Raw genomic sequence first — 26,390 nt, 5'->3', positions numbered from 1 at the left:
ATATATTAACTGCCAGATAAGAAATATACATTTATTTTAATTTACTTGGAGGCATATACAATTGAAAGCAGGCCCCATCCTAATATCAGATGTATATTAATAGAAGGGGTAAGAGAAGCATTGGGTAATTGAAAGGCAATTTATATTATATTGTGGTTGAGAAAAAGATACTTCATGATCTAGCTTTAGCCTGTTTTAATTTCCATTTTTATTTCATATTTTTCTTCTTTATACATTCTTTATTTTAGCTAAATTGAACTGTTAGCTGTTCTTTGAACTTTTCATTCCATCTCCCACTCTGGTGCATTTGCCCAAGCCCAGTGCTAGAAATGTACTTCTTCCTCATCTGTGCTCCTCAGAATTCTTGTCTTGATTCAAGGCTCAGTCGACTCTAAAAATTTTTCTCTGGTTTCTATTGATGTGTGTGTTCCATTTGTAGTTACTTTTCTGTGTATGTTTTGTAGACTTTGTGGAAATTTTTTTGGTCACTGTAATTTTTTAATACATTTGTTGAAATGAATTTAAAAGCAAAAGGGGCAATTGAGGGCACATTTTGTGGACTTGAGATGTTTCTTAGGGCTGTATCTCATTTCTATTACCTCATTGGCAACTACATTATAAAAATAGTCTGAAGATTATGAAAATAAAAGTGTTCTTTTTAAATAAAGAAGATGTATCAATGTGTATTTCCCCCTTTTCAGAATATAAAAGCATACGAGCAGCAACTCAAGTTTCACCAAGCAACATGTCAGCTGGACAGGTGTCACACCAATGCCCCACCAATGGTAATGTTCTTTCCTCAGTAGTTATGGTTGTGAGGGGCACACATGGGCAATGCAGGCCTCCAACACTGCAGGGCCCCGTATCTCTTCTCTTCTCAAGAAGTCCACATGCTGCTGCTCTCCTGGGCACAGTGTCTCTGCTGGAGAATAGGGCACTCACTTTGTCTTCCTGAGTTTATTCCTCTTCCCAGCTCAACTCTCAGCTACCCAGGCTACTTTTCCTGGAAGGTGCTTCCTGCCCCTCTCTTTTCCATGCCTGTGTCTGCTGGATATGGTGTCTCCTATTGGGCAATTAGCTCTGATGCAAGACTCCATGGCTTGGAAGGTTGGGTTAAGAGGGGGAATTTCTCTCTCCTCCAATTCCTTCCTCCTCCTTCCACCTCTTCTTCCTCTCTCTCTCCCCTGGCATGGCTAATCTAATGACCAGCTGCCCTTTTCACTCTATCAGGGAGAACTCCTAGAGGAAGGTTAATAGTGCCTGGACATGTCTTTGCATTTCCTTTAATGCCTTCACACATCATTACCTGATTTATCAACTATGCTGGGGGATCATTTAGTAGGGTCCCAACTCCTCCCTCTCCTCCAATTCACTTTGGGATTTTCTTAAGTGTTTATCCCATGAATGTGTAAGTTCACAGAGCTGGGAGTCAGATCAGGAGCAAGTACCTCCTCAAATGGGATGTGGTGGGAGGAGCTGCTCCAGAAAAGTCTTTATGATTCTCTTGTTTTTATGTCCAGTTACCAACTCAGTGTCTGCACAGGTGAATACCATGACCAACCTCTCCTGCTTTACTCACTCAATAAAGGATCTTATAATGACAACATGGGAAATACTCCTCAGAGACAGAGCTCCCTGTATCATAGCTTACAGAGAAGACAAGAATGAAACCAAGGAAACCAACTGCTCTGGTGAAGGAATAACCTGGGAATCTAGACCTGAGTGGAACCACAAACTTCAGATAGACCCAGTGACTGTTGATAATGATGGATATTATAAATGTATTTTTGTAACACCTGCTGGGAATTTCCAAACTGTCCATCACCTCACTGTATTAGGTAAGGAACAGCTTCTCTCAGGCTATTATGGGTAACCAGATCCAGGACTGGAAAACAGGTAACTTGCTCAGAACCACCAACTCCCTCTAAATCTCTCTCTCCATCTTCTGTAGTGCCTCCTGTAGTAACCCTGTCTGAAGAGGGGAATCGAACTGTTGAGTGCAAGGCTGTTGCTGGGAAGCCAGCTGCCCAGATCTCCTGGGTCCCAAAGGGAGACTGCTTCACTGTGAATGAAACTCATCATAACAGGACAGTGACTGTGAAAAGTACCTGTACCTGGAAGGGCTTCAATGGGTCTAGTGCCACCTGCTCCATTTCTCATTTGACTGGGAACAAGAATGTGTCCATAGAACATCAATCCCATAGTAAGTAGCATTTCTCTCTTATGCTTGTGTTTGATTCACTATTCATTCTTCCAGAGAAGTAATATTATGAGAGAAAAGTGGTATTCTAAGAGGCATAAGAATTTTACATTTAAAGCTGCCTCAAAATCAAATGAGAAATGACTAAACACAGAACAAAGATATTCTTGCACACAGTTTTGGAATGAATCCTTTCTTCTTTTTTTCATTCCTCTGCCAGTGATGGTTGGTTTTATCCCCCATTCATCCTCCTTTGACAGGTAATTTAAAAGGAACTCATTTAACCAGGGTGAGGGAAAAACGTATCTGCTTGATCTGACTATGGGAGTATTAAATTGAACGTGACATGTTGAACCACCCACTTAAAACTACTAGGCCAGATAGAGAACAGCAGGTGTGACATAAGGAGCACAGCAGAGGAGATGCTGAATAATGCACAGGAGACAATAACCAGGGAAATGGGCAAAAACCATATTCATGACCTCATGCCAATGTCTTGGATAGTGTAATCAATAGAGACCTCCATTAAAGCAGGTAAATATAAACTCATGGTATCACTAAGATGTTATGGGTTGTGACTCATGAATGGATTACATCAGTAGAAGGATATATACATATATCTAAAAAGATATCATCAAATAATCAAGTATTAAGAGTCTACTATATGCCAGACACTGTGCTAGAAACTTGAGATATAAAGACAACAGTGAAACTGTCCCTGTCCTCAAAGAGCTTGCATTCTAATGGGAGAGTCAGCATGTACATATATCAGTATATAAAAAACCTATATAGAACACATATCAGAGGAGTGGAAAACATTAAGAACTAAGGGGAGGAAATGGGAACACCAGGAAAGGCGTCTTATGAAAGGAAGAACTTGAGCATGAATGAAGCCATGTATTCCAAGAGGCAGAAGTGAAGAAGGAGAGAATGCTAGCCATGGGGTATTGCCGTGCAAAGACATGGAGAGGGGAGGTGAAGTCTCACGGTAAGGAGCAGCAACAAGTAGCTAAGTATGGCTGGACTTTGAGAGTATGGAGGTGAGTAATGTATAAGAAAGCTGGATAGAGAAGATGGGGCTAGGTTGTGAAAGTCTTTAAAAGAGATTACATTTAATCCTAGAGGTAATAGGGGATCACTAGATTTTATTGGAGGGGGTAACGTGGTTAGATCTTCACTTTAGGAAAATAATTTTGGCTTATCTGTGGAGGATCAATTGGAGTAGGGAGAGACTTGAGTGAGACCACTTAGGAGGACTATTTCAATAGTCCAGGTGAGAGTTTATGATGGTGTGAACCAGGGATGTGGTTGTGTGAGTAGAAAGAAGGACAAGAGATATTATGTAGATAAAATCAAGATTTGGCAATAGATTGGCTATGTGGAGTTAATAAAAGTAAAGAGTTGAGGATAATAGATTAGATGGAAGACACAGAAAAATTGTATTCTCAAACAAGAAGATGGGACTAAAAGTCTAAAGACCTAGGTTTGAATCTTATCTAAGACACTCACTAGCTGCAAGTAATTTAAACTTTTGGAACCCAAATTTCCTCAAATTTGAATAATACTACTTCGTTGTCCTGTCTCACGGTATTGTGAGGAAAGCATCTTGCAAATCTTAAAAGTGCTATATAAATGTGAGCTATCATTATTATTTGTATTTTATGAAAAAATATTTTAAAAAATTTAGAGAAAAGATAGGTAGTCTCATGACCTCAGTTCCAGAAAAGGGAAGTTAGCTCAAGAAATAAGGAAGGTCTCAGGAAAAAAAATTGACAATGAAAATACAAATTATTGTGATAAGGAAGAAAAGGTGCCCAAGGAAAAGAGTATCTTTGTATGGCTTGCTTATTAATAAATTCAGCTAAAAACGATATGTGTACAAAAGATGGAACCAAGTTCAGGTAAATGAAGATGGATACAAGAAAAATATCTTGAAAATGACCTCACAAATGGCTTGTGAAAAAATGGCAATATCAATGACTTTTTATAAAGCCAAGGAAGAGGCATAAAGGACAGACAAAGGGAGTAGGATGTTAACTGATGTTTACTCTTTTGTTTCTGTTTTATCTACTAAGGAAAACAATCTTCAGATTGTTAAGGATAGAGCAAAAACAGTTAAGAAGGGATTGAAACTCAAGATAATTCATGGGATCAGAAGAATCAGAGCACCTACCTAAACTTTAATGAGTTACATTACCTGTTCCAGATGAATGTTATGCTAGGATAGGGAGAGAACTCAGAGATCACAGTCAATAACCTCTTGGAGGAATAGTGGAGAACTCAGTTCATGATATAGGTTTGGAAGTGGACAATGTTTGTTTTGTTGTGTTGGTGGCTTCTTCAAACTGTAGACTGCTGAGCTAAGCTTTGATTCCTGAGAAAAGTCTAGAATGCATCCTTAAGGGATGGTTTATGAGGAATTAGAAAGGGGAGTAGGTGTTCATGGGCTCATTAAGAAGTTATATTGGACAAACCTCATTTCCTTTGTTAAATCTTTTTTTTTTTGCAAGCCCCAGTAGACTTTTATTGAGTGATTTCCACCAGGAAGAATAATGAGAAATAATCCTCAGTCATACCTAAAAGTTGTGGGGATAGGGGGAGGGGAATAGTTGAGGGACGTCTTACTCACTGGGAAATACTGAAAAAGAACTAGGCTCCAGAATTAGTTTTGTTAAAAAAAAAAAAGCTGATCGGTGATGCTTTGTTGTTGTTGTTCAGTTGTTCAGTCTTATTAGACTCTCTGTGACCCCATGGACCATAGCACACCATACTGTCTGTGGAGTTTTCTTGGCAAAAATACTGGAATGGTTTGCTATTTCCTTCTCTAGTGGATCACCTTTTGTCAGAACTCTCTGCTATGACCTATTCATCTTGGGTAACCCTGCATGGCATAGCTCATAGTTGCATTATGCAAGCCCTTCCATCATGACAAGGCAGTGATCCAGGACCAGAATCCAAGGTGTCCCTTAGTGCAAAATAATCAGTAAAGATCACTTCCCCTTACCCCCTACCCCTGTTTTCTGAACATGGAAAGCACAGTCCTATTTCAGATGAGAGCAAGGGCTAACTCTGACACTCATGAGGATAAGGGAATGGTCCCTTTCCCCCTAAAGGATCTTCCCTACTTTCAGGATCAGGAGGGCATGGTTAGAACACATGCAGCCTTAGACAAGAAGGGACCAAGAACTAGCAACGTGGAGTCCTATGATGTGTAGGCATCGGATGGGGGGAGGGGCAGTTCAGAGGAGAGGACAACTCTGCTTGTGTTGTTCTTTCAGATCTGCAGGCCAGCCTGTGTGGCATCTCAAACATTTCTCAGATTCCCTCCTTGGTCTCAGCAGAACACTCAAGGTAGCCAAAGGCAGTGATCCTATTGGTCATGTCTGGGTCCTCCTGTAACCTCACAGGTTCCAACTTCGTCTTGGCCAACTCTCTCTGGGGTTACTCATCCTGCCTCAGGTCTTTTTTATTCCTCATGAGGATGATGGGCACATTGGGACAGAAGGGCTTCACTCCTACTGTCCAACTTCTTAAGGAGGTTCTCAAGGCTGTTTGGGTCATTGATGGAGAAGCACATGAAGATGACATCAGTGTTAGGGTAAGAGAGTGGTCAGAGTGCAGTCTTTCAGTCCAGCTGTGTCCCATAGTGCCAGCTCCACCTGCTTGCTTTCCACTTCAATGTCAGCAATATAGTTTTCAAAGATGAGAGGGACATAGGCTTCAGGGAACTGGTCCTTGCTGAAGACAATGAGAAGGCAAGTTTTGCCACCTTCTTCCAAATTGCAGCCATGGTTGGAACTCAAGCTCTACTCTGTGCTGCATAATCATTGTACTAAGCAAAGAGACTGATACCTCTTTTCCTTTTTTGGGGAAGTGAGCTAGGTGGCATAGTAGATAGAGTGCTGGGCCTGGAGTCAGGAAGACCCGAGTTTTAATCTGATCTCTGACACTTACTAGATGGGTGGCCTTGGACAAATCACTCAACCTTGTTGGACTCAGATTCCTCATCTGTAAAATGAGCTGGAGAAAGAAATAACAAACCACTCCAGTATCTTTGCCAAGAAAACCCCAAATAGGGTAACAAAGAGTCAAACACAACTGAACAATGAGATTATTATATTGATAGGTCAGGGGATTACTGTAGATAAGTGGATTTCAGAAAAGCATTTGAATATCTCTTGGCACATCTTTTTGTACAAGATGAGGAGGCATAGGCTGGATGGTAGCACAGTTAGATAGAACCAATGAATTGGTTCAGAGCATGGTAATTAATAGAATGAGGACAAGGCGGGAGGTCTGCTGTGGAGTGTTGTGTGGTTCTATCCTTGTTCTTATTCCATTCAATATCAATCAGTGCCTCAGATGGAGGCATATTTATCAATTGTGCAAATATCACAAAATTGGTAGGCATAACGAATTTGTTGGATGTTTAAACCGGGATCCAAAAAGGTTGGAACAATGGACCATATTTAATAAGATGTAATTTAATAGGAATAAATGTGAATTATAACCCATGGGCTAAACATACATATACACACACAGAAAAACAAAACCAAATTATATAAATACAGGGGAGATGTGTACAGATAGCAGTTCTTGTGAAAACATCCATGGGATTTTAGTGGGCTGAAAGTTCATTATTAGTCAACATAGTGACAGAACTTCAAAACTCATCATCTTCCTTCCTGAGTTCCTTCTCCCGGGCACTGCTGAATATGTTAACTGGATCAAGATCAAGGCCACAACTCTGAAGCAAGCCACTAGATGGCCTCCTTGGGGCTGATAAGTTCAGTCTCCTATATCTAGATTCTCCATCTTGACAATTGTATGTTAATCAACAGAATCTCAGAAAAAAAAAAAAAAACTTAAGCCATGAAATAGAGCCCGAACCCAGATTCAAGAATCTCTTTCTCTAACATATCTTACAAGTAGTCATCCAGCCTTTACCTAAAGACCAGGTAGGGGTGTTGGGGGTGGGCCTGACACCAAGACCCTGGTTGGTTAAGGTTGGATTTGATGATGAAATGAAACAGTTGTAAGTCATCAGACAGTTAACAAAAGCTGATTTACTTTGCCCTACTATGGAAAGAATATGCCACAAGGATATAGAGGTACATAGATTCTATTGATGCGGCCCCCAAATGGAAACACATCCAGTCAGCAAACTCATTATATTGTTAGAACAGAAAACTACTGTAAATATAACATAACTGGATTTCAGAAAGGCATTTGAATATGGGCAGGGCAGGGTATGGTGATTTTCATGGTGTTTATTCACCGTGTAGGATGGACCAGTTCTGCATGAGTGGGACTTTTTATACCCTTAAGTGACCAGGAAGTTGTGAAGGAAGCCATAGAAGTCAGAAGGCTTTGAACCCTTTGAAACCTGCTTCAAAATTCTAAGATACATATTACCAGCATGTCCTTCCTTGTGAAGCAGACATACAAAGCACTCAGCTTAGGAGCTGCTACCTGCCTTAGGCATTCTCTTTTCCCATGCAGAGATCACCAGAGGATTGAGCTGGAGTCTTCGTGTCTGCCAGACCTTTCTTGTCACAGTGCCCAAACACCAGAATTGTTCTATGTAGATGAGTGCAGAAATTCACAAGCCTCAATTTTGCCAGCTAGGTACAAACTAGGAGCACCTTCTTCCTTGCACTGCTTTAAGTCCAATAATCTCATGTTCCCTAATGGAAATCTACTCAAGGGGACATCCCAAGAGCTCTGGAGATCTGGATCTGAAGCCCCCCAATGCACCCACCAATTTTCCAAGGATACACACCTAAAAACCTATCATGAATCTCACACGCTGATTTACATTTCTTCAGGTTCTGTATGAAATACCAATTCTCTTTCCTTACACAGTTATTCAGACCAGATATTAACTTTCTGCCTTCCACATATTCAAACTACATCAGAAACACCCAGGGAGAAAATTTTCTACTCTGCCAACTAGTAGCACCAGGAAATTATCCTGAAACTCTCCTATAGATCAGGGGATTATTCACAACTATAGGCTACCTCTTCACAGTCTATTCTTAGGTCTTTTTCCTGTTATGGACTCCTTTGAAGTCTATTGACCCCTTCTCAGAATACTGGGTTTTTTTCTTGCTTGTTGGTGAAGCAATTGGGGTTAAGTGACTTGCCCAGGGTCACAGAGTTAGTAAGTGTCAAGTGTCTGAGGCCAGATTTGAACTCAGGTCTTCCTGACTTCAAGGCCAGAGCTATATCCACTATACCACCTACCTGCCCCAGAATACTGTTTTTTTTTTTAAAGCATAAAATTAGATTATGAAGGAAAGTAATTATTTTGAGATAGTTATCAAAATATGATTTTTAAAAAGTTGAAGCTTCTTAAGTTAAGAATCCCTAACTTGGGCTGTTATGAACTCTTAATGTGATCTTAATATGATCATTTTCTCCTATGGCTGCTATTGCTTCCACCATCCATAAAATGGATATGATATTGGTATTTATACCACTACTTTACAGAATTGTTGGAGGAAAGCACTTTGTAAACAACAAAGCATTGTAACTGTGGGATGATGGTACTGACCTGCATTTGTAGAGTGCTTTATGGTCTTTACAACCATAATGAAGCCCAGCCTCCTGTGCAATGCTCCCTTCTGCAATATCCCTGAGAGAAGGTCACCCAGATTCTCCTTGAACATTTCCAGGAATACAGAATTATACACAGAATAAAGCAGTTCATTTTATTTTGTTCGACTCTTTAGGTAGGTCCTCCCCCCTCCCCTTTTTTGAGCTTTATATTATTTCTAATATGAGGCAGGATGGCACCACAGAAGAGTACTAGACTTAGAGTCAGAAAGTCCTGGGTTCCAATCCTGCCTTTGAACTAGCTTTGTGACCCTAGGCAAGTTATTTACCTTCTTTGTGCTTCAGGGAACTCTGTGGGTCTTATGTAGTAATCTGTGGAGGGAAGTTCCACACTGAGAGTTGCTATGCTGGATGATGATTACAGTTCTCAGGATTCTTTTTTGCCAATTACTTTTCATACCCACTTAGTAAGTGGTACTTGGTTAATTTTGGGTAAGTTATTAGTGTTATTAGTTAACTAATAATTATTAGTTAACATAGTTATTAGTTCCTGGATATTAGTTCCTGAAAGCTCTCTAGTTGTTTCATTCTCAACATCAGTAATTCTCCATTCATTCAATCCATCTGGAAAGTGCTGAGTGGATCTGCATCAGTAAGGGTTCTAAATGCTTTCATAAGAAAATGGTAAACCTAGAATTAATCAATCAATTATCATGCCTATATTAAACACTTATTCTATTCCAGGATCTCTTCTAGGTTCTGGGGATACAAATACAAAGAATGAAGCAATCTTTACTCATTGGGAGTTTACATTCTAATGGGGAAGACAAGAGTTCTAAAATAAAAAGAATAAATACAAATAAGTACGACATAGTTAATTCAAGGGTAGTTGGAGAATTGCTTAGCACAGTGCCAGGCACATAGCAGGTGCCTACTAAATGTTTATTGATTGATTGATTGAAGAAATGTGTTAGCAACTGTGGGGATCAGGAAAGGTTTCATGTAGAAGATGGGGCTTAAGCTACATGCTGAAGGAAGAAGGGAATTTTATGATGTAGAGGTGAGAAGCGAATGCATTTCAGGCACAGGAAATGGCCAGTGCAAAGGCATGAAGATGGGAGATGAAGTATTGTGAATAAGAAACAGAGTTGTAAGGCTAGTCTGGATTGAAGAATCCAATGAGGCTAGAAACACCAGAGCCATTATTCATAAGTCAATTTCATAATAAGATTCCCTAGAACTTTTAGGCTAGAAAGATGTAACAAAAAATTCTTGCCATTGTTAAAATATCATCTATGTCTTTATTTAAAGGTTCTTGGATTGCTTTACGATACCTATATGTGATCCTTTCTGTTGTTCCTTTGGGCATTCTGGCCATCGTGGGATTGGTTTTTTATAAGAAATCCAATGGCTGCAGGTATCGATTAATATTTTTAAATGTATGTTTTAAATTTTGCTAGAGAAAAGGCAGGGAGGTAGGGTTTGGGTAGTGTAATTACTTTAGGGAGGGTATTCAGTTAGGAAAGATTTCATGGAAAAGGTAAATTTGGGGGAGTGAATGTCAAATGAAGGAAGGAATTTCATTAACTGATAGAGAAATCAGAGGATCTTCCAGGGATAAAGAATGTTATAGGAAATGGGGTAAAAGCATGGTGAATTCAGCCACATAGAATTTTGGGGCCTAGAAGAAAGGGTGTCTGCCAATAACGTGTGCTGGGAAATTAATTATAGCAATGCCTCCCATGTACCAAGAAGAGATGCCTTCATGTATAGTCTCTGTCTAGTTCAAATAGTTGATGTTTACCTTCCCTTCCTATATTGAAATAAAGCCCATGAACTAAAGTCCATGTCCCACCTTACCCTCCCACATCCTTAGTGTGAGTGTTCTGACTTTCCGGCAAGTACTGAGCTCTCCCTGAGCTGAGATCAGTATATATTCCCAGGAGTAGCATTCAGGGAGAGCTGGTAGCTGAGAAGTAGATATTAATTTCTTATTCATATGTTTTATTTTTTTTTGTCTTAGAAAAAACTAAACTGCTCATTCCTATCAGGACAAGCAAAGGAAAATAGAATAATATGGTTAGGAATTGAGTGCTTCTTTTCATTCTGAAACCTAAGTAGACTATTTGCTGTAGTCATTTCTGCTTACTTTTGTTTTTATTTATTCATTTATTTATTTGTTTGTTTATTCATTTATTCGTTCATCTATCTATTTATTTATATTTACAGGACTTGTAAATCCCCAAAGCCAGAAGCTACTCCAGGGCCTAGAGAGGTGAGATAAAGGGAGAAATTTCTGTGAATCTTTTTTTTTAAATAATTCAGTCTGACTGTCTTATGTTAAGGTTGGTGTTTTGTATGAAAACAAGACATTTTGTTTTTATCACTTTGGGCTGGTCCAATTTGTTTGTGGTCAACCTTTAGGAAGACCTTCCCAATTGAAGCTGAGCTGAAATCCACCTTGTTCCATATTCAAGCATATAAGACTTGAGATTCTTCCAAATTTTCAAAACCATTGGAGAAAGTACATTCATCCTATCTTTTCTAATCTTCCTCAAACCCATTCCTATTTCCAGCTGCCATTTCAGTTAATTGTACCACTTTTCTTTATAGTCACCAAGGCCTAAAACCTGAGACTTATTCCTTGGTTATAGTTACCAACTTTGATGATTATTTTTCTTTTAAAATGTCTCTTATCCGCTGCTTCCTCTTCATCCATGCTTTATCCATTCAAATACAAGCCATCATTGCTTCAACTTATACTATCATAACAATCTTCTTTAAACATATTGTCAAGTGACCATAATTCTCTGTCTGTCTATGATGAATAGATGCTCGGTAATTTCATATTCATTTATTGGTTAATTTATCTTCTTATCTTCAATCACTTCTTGTTCTGGTCTGTTCTATACCTTTTCCCACTTTAACCTGCCTAATCACTCATTTCATCATGTCTCAACATGTCATTAATCTCAATTAATTTCCCCATTGTTGCAGGATAAAATCCAAACTCCTCACCTGGCTTTCAAGGTTCCCTACAATCTGGCTCCATCTACACCTATGCAGTTTTATCTGCCACTATCTCCAAATACATCTTTACATATAGCCAGGCTGTTTTCATTAGAATGTGTTTCTCATAAGCCTTTGCTGAAGGACAAATGAAACAAATACTTATGAAGCACTGTGTATGTCTTTCTCCTTCTTTCCTAACTATTCAGATCTTACCCAACATTTAAGACCAAATTCTAATCTGAGGCCTTCTCTAACCATGTTAACCTCCACAGATGATGTCTTTTTTTGGAGTTCTATAGCACTCATATGCCATACAGACTGTAAATACTCAAGAAATGTTTGTTCAATGTATGAAACATCTCTTTGATTTACACCTACTGTTTACTTACCTATGAGATTGGAGACTTGCATTGTGTATGGCCTTGAGGGTAGTGAGTGTCTGTAAGGAGTCTGATCTTCATAGAATAACAGAGCACGTTTTGGCAATGATTTTTTGGTCTCTGTATATGGGGTTTTAACTTTGGTTTCTATATGAAATTAGGATGAAGTGGAGCCGTATGCCAGCTACACAGAGAAGAACAATCCACTCTATGATACTAGGACTGAGGTGATGATTTCTACAGCTTCATAAAGTGAAGACTTTGGGTTGGAATTCCAGGCAGGACTCACCAAAGGACAGGTTAATCCAGGTGCAATAGAAACCCACTGCTGCTTGTCATGTCCTGGGATTTCTGGGAAATAGAAAACCCTCTTCTGAAACCTCCCAATGTCAGACACTTTGAAAATAGGACACACTTCCTAATAGTCATCAGAAGTGAGATTTTGGGAATCTTAGTAGCTACCAGCTGGTGTTCTTATGAGATGATGGATTACAGAGACATTCCAGCATTTGTCATTTCCTAAGCCCCTTTCACTTGACTAACCAAACTCATATTCTTAGCTAACACAATAAAATATTGAACCATTTATTTAATCATTATTTATTTAGTCATTGATTTAGTCATTCCAGGACTGTTACCTTTTAAAGTAGTTATGAAGCATATGTGTACACACATCTATAAATATATATATATGAATATGTATATGTATATATGTGTATATACACAGACATGCATATGCATAATGTTTGGGATCATGAGACCATGATCTTCATGACCATTAGAAACTTGATTAAGGGGCAGCTAGGTGGAGCAGTGGATAGAGCACCAGCCCTGGATTCAGGAGGACCTGAGTTTAAATCTGGCCTCAGACCAAACACTTAACACTTACTAGCTGAGTGACCCTGGGCAAGTCACTTAACCCCAATTGCCTAAAAATAAAAAAAAAAAAAGAAATATGATTTGATTTAATAACATGATAATTTGGAAATAAGACCATTTTACCACTTTGAATCACGTGGCAAAATATACAATACTAATGAATGTGAAGGTCAATCAGCAAATACTTCTCAAATACCTCCAATATTTTCAGCAGTAACCTAGGTGCTATGGGAGATAAAAAAGAAGGATATGATTCTTGCTTTTAAGGAATTTACAGTTTAACTGAGGAGAGAATGCTAACATCCATGAAACAATAGTAAATAATATGGAATAACTTATAATTATTTATAATGGTATGATATAAGCTATGGATACTCTAGGGATTTAGAATTTTGAGCTATATAGATCATCAAGTATAATCCCTTCATTTTTTTTTTGTGAGGTAATTGGGGTTAAGTGACTTGCCCAGAGTCACACAACTAGATAATCCCTTCATTTTACAAATGAGTCTTATGAAGAAATGACTTGCCCAAGGTCACAAGTAATTGGCAATTGTTGACATTGTTTAGTCATGTCTGACTGTGACCTCATTTGGGTTTTTCTTGGCAAAGATAATAGAGCATTTTGTCATTTCCTTCTCCAACTCTTTTTATGGATGAGGAACTGTAGCAAACAGGGTTAAGTGACTTGCCTGAGATTTGAACTCAGGAAGATGAGTCTACCTGTCTCCAGGCCCAGTGCTCTATCCACTGTGACACCTAGTTGTGCAGTAATGAATTCAAACTCAGGTTTTCTGACTCCAAGTCTAGGACTCTTGTCATTACATCATGAAGATTGAGGAGGGCTAGAATAGTCGGGGAAAACTTCATAAAGGAGATGACATGTGAGTATACTTTGAAAGATGAGCGGAATTGAGATAAGTAAAGGGGAGAAAGGGGGACTATTCCAAGCAAGGAGAACAATATAAAGGAATGAACATGGGCAAAAATGAGCCTGACATTCTTGTGGCACTGAGAAACTGATTCTGAAGTGGAAATTGTGTTTGGAGGAGTAGTGAGGAATGAATTTAAACAGGGATTATGTAGATCAGGCCTGCACAACATATTTTCCCCTAGTTCCACTAGCAGGATACCCCGGACCCTATCTAGGTTAACCTGGCAGTTTCCAGCTAGACCTGGAACCTAGAATGACCCGGCTTCCCTCTCCTCTTACTCTGGAGTCCAGCTCCAATTTTCCTGCTAATGTCACTTCCCCTTTTTCCCTCCTAGCTAGTCAATGGATACCTTCCCCAAATCCTCCCCCACCCCACTCCCATCATCCTTACCCCTGCCAAAGGGAACTCAATCCTCTCTTTATTCTGACCCTGACCCATAGGCCCAATTTCCTCTTCTCAATAATGGCAGCCCACTTTTAGACAGACACATTGATGGATTGTAAGGACTCCTGAGGTTGCTACATTCCTTATATAGGGTGTGCTAAAGCTAGCTCCAATGGTCTTCAGACTGCCTATTGTTAAATATTCAATGTAAGCATTTACACCTTGGGAATCAGCAAACACTACAAATTAGGGCTTAGTTTATTGTTTTGTTGATTGCCTAGACTTAAGAAAGTGATAGAGAAAATGTTAATAATGCAGATTAAACTTAAAAGTGTGTCCAGGAAGGAGGTAGAGCCAAGATGGCAGAGAAAAGACAGCTACTCACCTGAGCTCTCCCCCAAACCCTTCCAAATACCTGTAAATAATGCCATAAAACAATTTCTGAAGCAGCAGAACACACAAAAGGACAGGGTGAAATAATTTTCCAGCCAAAAACAATTTAGAAGATTGGCAGGAAAGATCTGTGGCACCTGGGTGAGAAAGGAACATAGTCCAAAGCATGCTGTACCAGTACAGACTGGGCCTCAGTGAACCAGGGGCAGGCCTTGCAAGCCACTGAATCAGCAGCAGCAGCTGTTTCTGGAGTTCTCAGCCCACAGATGGTGAAGGGATTGGATAATGGATTCTGATGATCATGAGATTACAGGGGTCTCTTTTCTGGCATTGGGGGCAGGACTCTGTTGCTTTGCCCATACTCAGATCTGGGTTGCAGTCCTGGGTGGCAGTCCCAGGGTGAGGAGGAGCGCTAGCACACCTGAGCTTGCAGCTGCAGTGGAACAGGGACCCTCATCACAGTTCCAGGGCAGAAAAGAGTGCTTGTGGTCACTCACAGACCAGAAGACAGACCAGGAGAGTGGCAAATGCACCTCATCTTATATTGTACCACCATGGAAGAAGTGAAAACTTACAGGTCCCTAAAAGGATCTCTGAAAACAGCTGCATGAACCCCATGAAGATTGGGACAGTACGTCCTCTACTATGGAAACAAAGCCCTACTTTAACAAAGAGTTAAAAGTCAAGAAATAGACTGGAAAAATGAGCAAACAACATAAAAAAATTCTTACCACAGAAAGTTACTATGGTGACAAGGAAGATCAAATCACACACTAAGAAGAAGATAACAAAGTCAAAGCTCCAACATCCAAAATCTCCAAGAAAAATATGAATTTGTTTCAGGACATGGAAGACCTCAAAAAAGATTTTGAAAATCAAGTAAGAGAGGTAGAAGAAATGAGAGCGATGCAAGAAAATCATAAAATAGAGTTCAACAGCTTGGTGAAAGAGACACAAAAAAATAATGAAGAAAATAACACCTTAAAAAACAGACTAGGTCAAATGGTAAAAGAAGTACAAAAAGCCAAACGAGGAGAAGAATGCCTTAAAAAGTAGAACTGGCCAAATGGAAAAGGAGGTACAAAGGCTCACTGAAGAAAATAATTCTGGAAAAAGTTAGAATTGAGCAAATGGAAGCTGATGACTTTATGAGAAATCAAGAAACAATGAAATAAAATGAAAAGAATGAAAACAGAAGACAATGTGGAATATCTCATTGGAAAAACAACTGACCTGGAAAATAGATCCAGGAGAGATAATTGAAAAATTGTACTACCTGAAAGCCATGATCAAAAAAAGAGCCTGGACATCATCTTTCAAGAAATTATCAAGGAAAACTGCCCTGATATTCTAGAACCAGAGGTTAAACTAGAAATGGAAAGAATCCACTGATCACCTCCTGGAAGAGATCCCCAAATGAAAACTCCCAGGAATATTATAGACAAACTCTAGAGCTCTCAGGTGAAGGAGAGAATACTGTAAGCAGCCAGAGAGAAACAATTCAGGTATTGTGGAGCCACAGTTAGGATAACACAAGATTTAGCAACTTCTACTTTTAAAGAATTGGAGGGCTTCAAATGTGATATTCCAGACAGCAAAGGAGTTAGGCTTACAACTAAGAATCACCTACCCAGCAAAACTGAGCATAATCCTTCAGGGGAAAAAATGGACATTCAATGATATAGAGGATTTTCAAGCATTCTTGTTGAAAAGACTAGAGCTGAATAGAAAAATTGACTTTCAAATACAAGACTCAAGAAAAGCACAAAAAGATAAACAGGAAAGGGAAATCATGAAGGATTTAATAAGGTTGAACTGTTTACATTCCTACATAGGAAGATGATGCTTGTAACTCATAAAAACTTTCTCATTATTGGGGCAGTTAGGAGAATATATAGACAGAACACATAGGTGTGAGTTGAATATGAAGGAATGATGTTTAAAAAAATAAAATTAAGGGATAAGAAAGAGGAATACACTTGGAGTCAGGCAAAGGGAGGGGTATAATGGGGGTAATCTATCTCACATAAAAAACTTTTACAGTGTAGGGGAAGATGGGGAAGGTGAGGGAGAGTGAGTGAACCATACTCTCATCAGAACTGGTTCAAAGAGGGAATAATATACACACTCAACTGGGTGTAGAAATTTATCTTACCCTATAGGAAAGTAGGAGGGGAAGGGATAAGAGAAGGGGGAAGGTTGATAGAAGGAAAGGTAGATTGGGGGGAGGTGGTAGTCCGAAGCAAAACACTTTTGAGGAGGACAGAGAGAATAGAATAAATAGGGATAGGGAATAAGATGGAGGGAAATACATTTAGCAATCATAACTGTGAAAAAAATTTGAAGCAAGTTTCTCTGAAAAAGGCCTCATTTCTTAAATATATAGACAGCTGAGCCAAATTCATAAAAAATTGTAAATGATCAAGAGATAGGAACAGTTTTCAGATGAAATAAAGCTATCTATTCATATGAGAAGGTGCCCTATATCGCTATTGATTGAAGGAGTGCAAATTGAAACAATTCTGAGGTACCACCTCATACCTATTAGACAGGCTAATAGGACAGAAAAGGAGAATAACAAATGTTGGAGGGGATGTGGGGAAAATGAGACATTAATGCACTATTAGTGGAATTGTGAACTGATTCAACCATTCTTTAGAGCAATTTGGAGCCATGCCCAAAGGGCTATAAAACTGTGCATAGTAGTAATGCCACTACTAGGTCTATATCCAAAAAGAGATAAAAAAAAAAGAGAGAAAATGTTCTATATATATAGAAATATTTTTAGTAGCTCTTTTCTTATGGCAGGGAGTTGAGGATTAGGAGGATGCCCATCAATTTTGGAATAGCTGAACAAATTGTGCTATGTGATTGTGATGGAATACTATTGTGCTACAAGAAATGATGAGCAGGATGCTCTCAGAAAAAACCTGGAAAGACTTACATGAGCTGATATAAAATGAAATGTACTATGTACAAAGTAACAGCAATATTGTAAGATGATCAGCTGTGACACACTTCACTATTCTCAGAAATGCAATGCTCTAGGACAACCCTGAAGGACTTAAGATGAAAAATGCTATCCATACCCAGAGAAAGAACTGATGGTGTCTGAATACAGATTGAAGCATACTTTTTAAACTTTATTTTTCTTGAAAAATTTTTTTGGTCTATGTTTTCTTTCACAACACGATTCATATGGAAATATGTTTTGCTTGACTACATATATATAACCAAATAGAATTGCCTGCCTTCTCACTAAGGTGGGTGGAGAGGGAGGAAAGGAGAGAATTTGGAATGCAAAGTTTTTAAAACAAATGTTAAAAATTGCTTTTACATGTAAATGATGAAAAATAAAATATTAAATAAATTTTAAAAAAAGAAAAAAGGGAAAAAAGTGGGTTCAGGTTATGTTTTTTTTTTCCTTTCATCTCTCCCCTAGAGAGTTGGTTGTTAAGCATTTACCAGCATACCCCTGCTTGTAGCTACTTCATTAGGACCTCTGGGCCTTTTCATCCATTCTTTAGCTGAATAACTCTCCCATTAGTACTGTCTCTCCCAATTAGAGGAGGGGTCCTTGAGAGTAGAAACTTTCTTCTATTTCTATTTGTATTGCCAGCACTTGGCATATAATAAATGCTCAACATTTCCCCACCCAAACCTTAAAGTGCTATAGAAATGCTAGTTAGAATAACAACAGCAATTAATATAGTAACTTCTTATTTTTAACAAATACTTTTCACTCATTCATTCATTCATTCCTTCAAAGTTGATATCAGAGGAAATAGGGACCATGTTTTTGAGCAGGAGAATGATGTGGTAAAAATGGTATTTCAGGAAAATTAATTTTCAGAATTATAGATTCAACTTAGAATCTCATCTTCTCTATATCTTGCTTTTGAGAATCAAATGAGATAATTTTAAGGTACTTAGCACAGTGTCTAGCATGTAGTAGGTGCTCAATAAATGCTTGTTCCCTTTCTTTTTCATTTCTATCCCTAAGAGTGGTAACATTCTATAGATATGCTCTCTTTCTTTCCAGCCTTGCCCTTTAGTTCTCCTAATGAATTCACCATGGAGTATTTCCTTAAAAAGTACTATATTCCTACCAAGATAGTTGATATCCTCTATGTGCCATATCTAGAGGCAAATACATCATTGTTTGTTCATAGCATTGTATGAAGAAAAATAATGAACAAGTTAGTGTAAATTAATTGATCTGATTACCTACCTTCAGTTTTGCAGTTAACACAGAAAAAAAATTTTTTTTTGGTCACAGGATCAAAAGAAGGTACTTTATCTGAAGTTGTTCATTAGATAGAAATAGAATGAAGAGAATGAAGCAAAATAAAGTTGGGCTTATGAGCTAGAAGCATCTGACATGAATTAAATGGAGAATTGCATAGTGATCTGTGTAACTGAATATACCTTTTCATATTCCACATCAGTACTGTCTGAGCAGGTTTGCGGTAGGCAGGGACCATGTTTGTTTTATTTTCTTCATAAACTTCTGAAAGAACCAAACCAATTTCATGTTGTAAACAGCATCCATTTTGTAACTTGAAGTTTTATATTCTTATAAAAGCTTTGTTTATATGATTTTGGGAAATCAGATAGTACCAACTGCAAAATGTTCTGAGAAATAATGGTACAATTTGTGTTTACTACCCTTTGATTTTGCCATACGTTGGTCAATCAGAAAGAATAAATGTCCTTGTTGCTCAAGATTATGTAGCCTAATTTATTCCTTATTATTAACTACAAGGAAGCTTTGTTGTCTATCATTTAGTGTCCTTGTGCCTGCTGAGCAGCCTTGGATCTAATTTATCATGCAACTGCTAGTCTTGCTAATAAATGGATTTACTCTCATTTTACTTTCTCAGTCTTGATTCATTTTACTCATGACACTACCCATATGTTGCATCTAAAGTATAATAGCATTCTCTTGAGCTGTTGTTCTTCACCACTTCACTCCTAGAAGAAGCCATCTCTACTCACTGGCTCTACTTCCTCAACCCCCATTCACTTTTTACCCCCCCTGAAATCTGTTTTGCAACCCTACCTCTTGGCTGAAACTGTCCTCTCTAAGGTTACCAATGATGTTTTAATTGCTAACAGTGATGACCTTTCCTTAGTTCTCATTATTCCTGACCTATCTGCAGTTTTTGATACTGTTGATGAACATATTTTAGTTTCTTAGTTTTCTTCCTCAGTTTCCATTATTATACCTTTCTCCAAGTCCTGCCCCAACTGTGCCCCCAACAACTCTTCCTGGGTACTTTCTATTTCTCTCTCTCTCTCTCTCTCATCTAATTAGCTTCTATGGGTTAAATTATTATCTTTATTCAAATGACTCCCAAATCTATAAATCTAGACTTAATCTTTTTCTTGAACTCCAGTCACATTTTACCAAATGCTTTCTGGATATTTCCAATTAGAAATTTTTCCAAACTTCCCTCTTTATGATGAAGGCATCTTGCCTTTCCAGTTCTCCCACTTTACATAGTTGAAGCCATCCTTGCCTCTTCCCTCTTCCTTACTCTCTGTATCTAATTCATTTCCACGTCTTATCGATTTCACTCTTATTACCTATTAAGTGGACTATTAATATAACCTTTTAATTGAAATTCTTGTTTTTTCCTCTTTCCAATTCATTTTCCACTTAGCAACCAAACTAATCTTAAGGCACAAGTCTGACCATGTCACTCTCCTTGCTCGGAAATCTTCAATGGTTCTCCTTTGCCTTCAAAAGCAGAAGAAAATCCAAACTCCTCTGTCACTTCACAGATTACAGAATGAGAGTTAGAGAATTGCAAGAGCCATCAGTGGCAATCTAGTCCTACTGATCAAGCCCACATACCTTACAAGTGTTATTTAGCCTTTGCTAAAAGACCTCCAAGGAGGGGAAACTTACCACCTTTCGTGGTGGCTCACTTCACTTTTGAATGACTCTAATTATTAGAAAATTCTTTCTGATATTAAGTCTAAATGTGCTTCTTTGCAACTTCTATCTATTGATCTCTGAAGGCGAACAGAACAAGTCTAACCTTTCTCCCTATAACAACCATTCAAATATTAAAACCTAGTTTTATGTCCCTTTCTAAATCTCCAGGCTAAATAAGCCTTGATCCTTCAGCTAATTCTCATATGACATGGACTCAAGGCTTTTTACTACCAAATTTGCTTTCTTCTGAATACTCCACAGCTCAGCCATGTCTCTCTTAAATCGTGGCACCTAGAATTGAACACAATACTTCAAATGAGGTCTGAACCAGGGCAGAGTACAGTGGGACTTGCTCCTTCCCATTCCAGGTAGCTATGTCTCTCAATGAAGACTGAAGTTGAATTAGTTTTGTTTGTGTGTTTTTTGGCTTTCACATTATTGACTCAAATGGAGCTTGCAATCCACTAAAAACTCCCAGGTCTTTTCAGAACAATAACCGTATTATAGTTACAAAGTTGATTTTTTTTGTAAAGTATCCAAGTATAAGATTTTATTTCATCATAATAGATTCATCCTAGTGCTCTAACCTGTCACAACCTCATTTGGATCCTGACTCTGTCTTTAGTGTATTAGCTCTCTCTTCTAGCTTTTTATCATCTGCAAATTCCATGAGCATGACAAGTGTGCCTTTATCAAAATCATTGATAAAAAAAGCTAAACAGCATAGGATCAAGTACATACCCATGGCATATTCCACTGGAAACCTCCTGCTTTGTTGACATTGAATCATTTATAACTACTCTTTAAGTACAGCTACTTAACCATTTCTGAATTCATCCAGTTGCATTACTATCTAGCCCACATCTCTCCACTTAGCCTGGCATGGCTTGTTCTTGATGAAGCCAGGCTGACTCTTTGAAATCATCACTTCTTTTTCTAGTTCTTTGCCAACTATCTCTTTGAGTGTCCATTCTATAATTTCCCCAGGAATTGAAGTCAAGTTAATAGACCCCTAGGTCCACTTTCTGTTGAACAATCCTCTCTACAATGCTAGATGTCCTAGTCAATTTGTTATGTCAAGACCTCTAGTGTAAATTGAAAGCCACCATTTCGTGCTCTCTTGATCATTCTCTATGTTGCCACCTTCCTGAGGATGCTCTCTCTCTATTTCCCATATTAATAGATTTTCAAGATGATCTTGATGATGATTTTCCAGATAATTCCAGATAATTTTGAGGAATTCCTTACTATTAACAAAGAGATTTGATCCCTTTTTTCCCTAGTTCCAATTCTAATCGCCCAACAGGTTGCAGAGACCAGGCCAGTTCTTCAATATGTTGTCCCTGAGTCTCTGGGGGCTTCTTTGACCTCAGATGGAGAGCTACTAAAACCAGCTGTCCCTAAAGGAGGACCCTTTCCCTCTGTTCCTCAAAACCCTCTGTCCAGAGAGGCTATTGAAGGAATCTCACCTATGATTTACTCTTTCAGAGATCAAGGTATTATTGTACCATTCAAGTCTCCTTATATTACTTCTATTTTTCTTGTTAAAGAAATCTAAAATAGGTCCTGATGGGAAACCTGTTTATTATTTTGTGTAAGATTTACGAACTGCCAGTGGTGCCCAACTCAAATACTATTTCATCTTCCATTTCTTGTCAGGCTACTTGTTTTACTGTGATAGATCTTTGCTCAACTTTTGTTAGCATTCTGATTCACTTACATCCACAGTACGTTTTTGCCTTTACCCTGAAGAACACTCAATGGACATGGACTCATCTGCCTCAACTGTCTCAAAGGTATGTAGAAAGTCCCACCCTGTTCTCTCAAATCCAACTTTGGACTTAGCTTCTATTACTTTCAAGGACTCTACTCTTAATATCAGCATCCAATGTCAAGTCCTGTCAAGAACACAACTGTCATCTTCTCCAACTTAGTGAGAGACCATAAAGTCTTCAAATCAAAGGTACGATGGAGCCTCTGTCGGGTGGAACATCTTCATCTCCTGAACCAATGCAAACTCAAAAGCTTACTAGCGAAAGAGGGCTGGGGCTGAGGCTGTACTACATTCGTTGTATTGCTCCCAGCATTATTACCCAGAGCCCACTCCTCTCCATGTCATTAAATTTCATAGTCAAGTAAGGTATAAACTGCACAAAGTTAAAGTCATTGGGCCCCATGGGTGTTGGGTATGCCATCACCTCCATCAGAATACCCCTGGTTTATGGGTACCTATTCCTGTTTTCAAAAATGAATTCTTGCCACAATTTGAAGGTTAAGGGGACATAGTACCTTTTGTAATGTCCTTTGCACCTTTTGTGTTGGCTCCCTGTAGGATTAACAATAACACCTGGAATTGAGATAATTGGTCACAGCCAGTGAATATAATGTTCAAATTTTTCAAGAATCCTCATGTCCAAGTAACATGTAATATTTCATCTGAAGTGATCTTAAAAGAAAAACTCCTTCCTTTCCCACTCCCATATCCTCTGCCAACCTTTGACCTCTGAGTAAAATGTAATAAGAGCTCAAAAACTATTTATATATATGTATGTATATACATATATACACACATGCACATAACACCCATATATACAAACATATACATCACATATATACATATACAATATGTGTGAGTATTTGTGTATATGTACACATGCACATTATAACATATATATTATATATAACATATATAATATATGAATATAATATATAACATACATAATGACATAAATGCAATCTCACTTTTTTAACCCTGATATCAGCAGAAGTGCTGCTGCTGCTGCTGCTGCTGCAGCTGCTGCTGCTGCTGTTGAGTCATTTTTCAGTTTACAAATATTTTTGAGCTCCAATGAATCACGAATGAAACCCAACAAATTGTAACAGAAAGCCATAGTTCAGCCAACTCATGGTAGATCTCTCTTCCTGGTTCCCTTCCATGTTTTGCTGGTTAGGATGAGAAGACATACTAGCTACTCTGGTTTCATAGCTGCTCTTTATGCTTTAGGTATATTAATTGTTTTCTGGCTAGGTATTCATTGTTGCATTAATTGTACCAAAATTGTCTCAATTATTGATCATGAACATTACTAAGTAGCTTTGAGATAATAGAAGAATGTAATCTCTTTGAGAAAAGGGACGACCCAGCACTTAACATTGTGCTTCACATAGAATAGGCCCTTAGTATTCCGTCTATTGAATACTTCAGTGTTATTTATTGAAAATCATAAAAATAAAGGAAAGAAAACTGTTCACATAAAAAAAAAACAATCACATGAACAGATCAATCTATCTACTTAAAATATAAAAAAAATGTTCTGAAAATTCTGAAACTTTTTTTTGTGGCTAAGCCAGTGCTGGGAGTAGGTACACAATCTTTCTTTAATGTTTTTTCTGGGTTCAATATTTTATATTTTCATGTCTGAAATGGAAAATGAATTTATGAATAAAAAGTACTACCCAGGAAGTCTACTCTGTTAACCATCACCCCAGACAAATTACACACAGGATACGTTTCATTTGAGGCTGCCTATGAGGCAAAAAACCCCAAAAAAACAAAAAAAAACACACGAGAAGAGAGGAGAGAAGAGGAACAAAAGAATTCATCAGTAATGATGGCCTGGTGTAATCCAAGCTAGAGAAGATTGGGTGTATCAGGAAAGACCTATCTATAATTAGGTACAGCTTGGTCTCTAGTAGGCTGAAAAAGACAGTAGGGGGAAGAAGGGAGAGAAAAAAATATGGAAATGAGATCTCTTGGGAAGATGACTTCTGCTTTGGGGCTGCAGATCATCATAGCTCTTCTACTATTTGGTAAGTCTGACTTTAAAAAAAAAAGCAATTACCATGGGCAATAAGAGAACAGCAAGTTGGGGTGTTCTCCCATGGGTTTTTTGGTTTGCCTTGATCAGTGTCATCTTATCCTTCTATTTTTGCCTCATAAATCTATTTTATTTTTCCTTTTTGTTCTGTTCTTAGTATCTCACAGTTTAGTATCAGTGGTAGATGTCAATAATGTGACTTCTTTCTTTCTTTCTGCCATAAACATGAATAAAGTCAATGTTAATCTTCTTCTCATCATGATTTTTAAACCAATACTTAAGTCACCTTTGCTATTTTCTGTCCTCATCAGTTTCAACCAATATTACAAATAAGGAGATATTTTATTATTTGAAACTGCCTGAGTTTCATAAGATAACTATACACGTTCAAAGAGAAGTGAAGAATTAGGGTAGTTATATGAATAACAATCTAGAAAGATCACTTTAAGTTATACTTCTGGAGAAAGCACTTTTCTGGCTCTTTATTATTTACATGTTTCAATTACCCACTTCCTATTGCTCATGTAATAAAAGCCTAAATATAATTAAAGGAACAGAAAAGTCTTGTGCTTTAATGAAGAGTTTTTGATAGTTCTTGTATTCTTTGTGTTCTTGTAGGGAAAATATAAAGGTCGCTTAGCAGATTAAAGTGTACTATGTCTTCACAAGAGACCTTGTTTTCTGTTTAACAGGCCTAAGACTATTGATGTAATTAAATTCTAGCCATATTAACCAATAATAATGATGAAATGAATGAATGCTTTTAAAGAGCTTTACAAATGCCAATTAACATTAAAAAACTATCTAGGAACATTGCACACACATTAGTTTTGTATGATTTCTATCTTACTTCTTAAACAGGTATATCTATTTGGTAACAATACTCTGGTTATGCTTTGTTGTTAGTCACTAATTTGTGCTATGAATAATTGAAATTTCTAAAATTTAATTAGATTAGATAACATTTAATTCTTTAAATAGTATTCAATAATTCAAATTCCCTATCAAAATGGCCTAATTATTTTGAATTATCAAGGGCTATATTGCATTTTAAAAATGCTTTAGAATCATTTTTGCTAGCCTTTTCACCTGATCCTTCACACATGTAGAGTTGTTTGTTGTGTGTGTGTGAGTGTGAGTGTGTGTGTGTGTGTGTGTGTTGTTTTTGTTTTTTAAACATAAGCAATAGGGTTGCTCTAGAAGGATTGAGGAAGTTGAGAGTATGAATTCTAACTGTGCTCTACTGACAGATTGGGTGACTCATTCTCTGTGTCTCAGTTTCCTTTCCCATAAAATTGGTCTGTGGCTTGATTGTTCTTTTGGGAATATTTTTCATCTTTTGTCTATCTTGAATGATGTCTGACCTATTGTAGGTGGCCTTAGGGAAAAGAATGAGTAGTCAGGGTGCATTTATATCACAACTGCCTCATCATTTTACCTTTAATTATTCTTTCACTTGGACACTGGATCTTAACACAATAGTCTTGGATGTTCTTAGGAGCCTCTTGTAAACTCTGACTTGTGTTACCAACAAAGAAAACCCTGGATTCTTTAATATCTGGCTTTGACCCCACCCAGGTGGCACTTGGGAAGATTAGTAAATACCAGTCTCTCAAAAAATGTGCCAAAGTTCTCCAGAAAATCTTTAGGCTAATATATCATGGGGAAGGGTATGCTGTGACCAGTGCTTGGTCCTTTTCAGTAGTTGGAATCTTCAGCATTTGACTGTAAGCTTACCCTCTCCCTCCTGTCATGTGCACCTCCAAGACCGGAGGAGAACTCTGGTGAAGGAGGAGGAAGGATTTGTCAAACTCTTGGTGCCTTCCTGAGGTTCCCATAGAAGTTGCTTGCCACTCCCATCCCTGCCTTGGCTAGACCCCTTTATCTG

General features: G+C 38.0%; 2 protein-coding genes and 1 pseudogene across 4 annotated transcripts in view; 2 read left to right on the top strand and 1 right to left on the bottom strand.

Moving 5' to 3' along the window:
• CD200R1 (CD200 receptor 1) overlaps positions 1–12,743 on the top strand; it is a 38,846-nt gene extending 26,103 nt beyond the window's left edge. The window contains exons 2-7 of the mRNA XM_027867500.1: positions 702–785; positions 1,521–1,838; positions 1,952–2,203; positions 10,070–10,175; positions 10,988–11,033; positions 12,312–12,743. Coding sequence (XP_027723301.1) covers positions 702–785; positions 1,521–1,838; positions 1,952–2,203; positions 10,070–10,175; positions 10,988–11,033; positions 12,312–12,401 — 896 coding nt within the window. The 3' untranslated portion in view covers positions 12,402–12,743. The remainder of the gene's footprint in view (positions 1–701; positions 786–1,520; positions 1,839–1,951; positions 2,204–10,069; positions 10,176–10,987; positions 11,034–12,311) is intronic.
• Positions 5,387–8,871, bottom strand: LOC114047481 (annotated as a pseudogene).
• An 11,533-nt stretch (positions 12,744–24,276) lies between the features above and the next one.
• Positions 24,277–26,390, top strand: part of LOC114047699 (cell surface glycoprotein CD200 receptor 1-like) — a 30,211-nt gene continuing 28,097 nt past the window's right edge. For all 3 annotated transcript variants that reach the window (XM_027868634.1, XM_027868625.1, XM_027868644.1), the window contains exon 1: positions 24,277–24,494. In XM_027868634.1, the coding sequence (XP_027724435.1) occupies positions 24,422–24,494 (73 nt within the window). In that variant the 5' untranslated portion in view covers positions 24,277–24,421. The remainder of the gene's footprint in view (positions 24,495–26,390) is intronic.

Source organism: Vombatus ursinus, unplaced genomic scaffold (assembly GCF_900497805.2).
Source record: "Vombatus ursinus unplaced genomic scaffold, bare-nosed wombat genome assembly UNPS02001419.1, whole genome shotgun sequence".
NCBI classification, from domain to species: domain Eukaryota; kingdom Metazoa; phylum Chordata; class Mammalia; order Diprotodontia; family Vombatidae; genus Vombatus; species Vombatus ursinus.
This window is presented reverse-complemented; position numbering and strand designations above follow the sequence as displayed.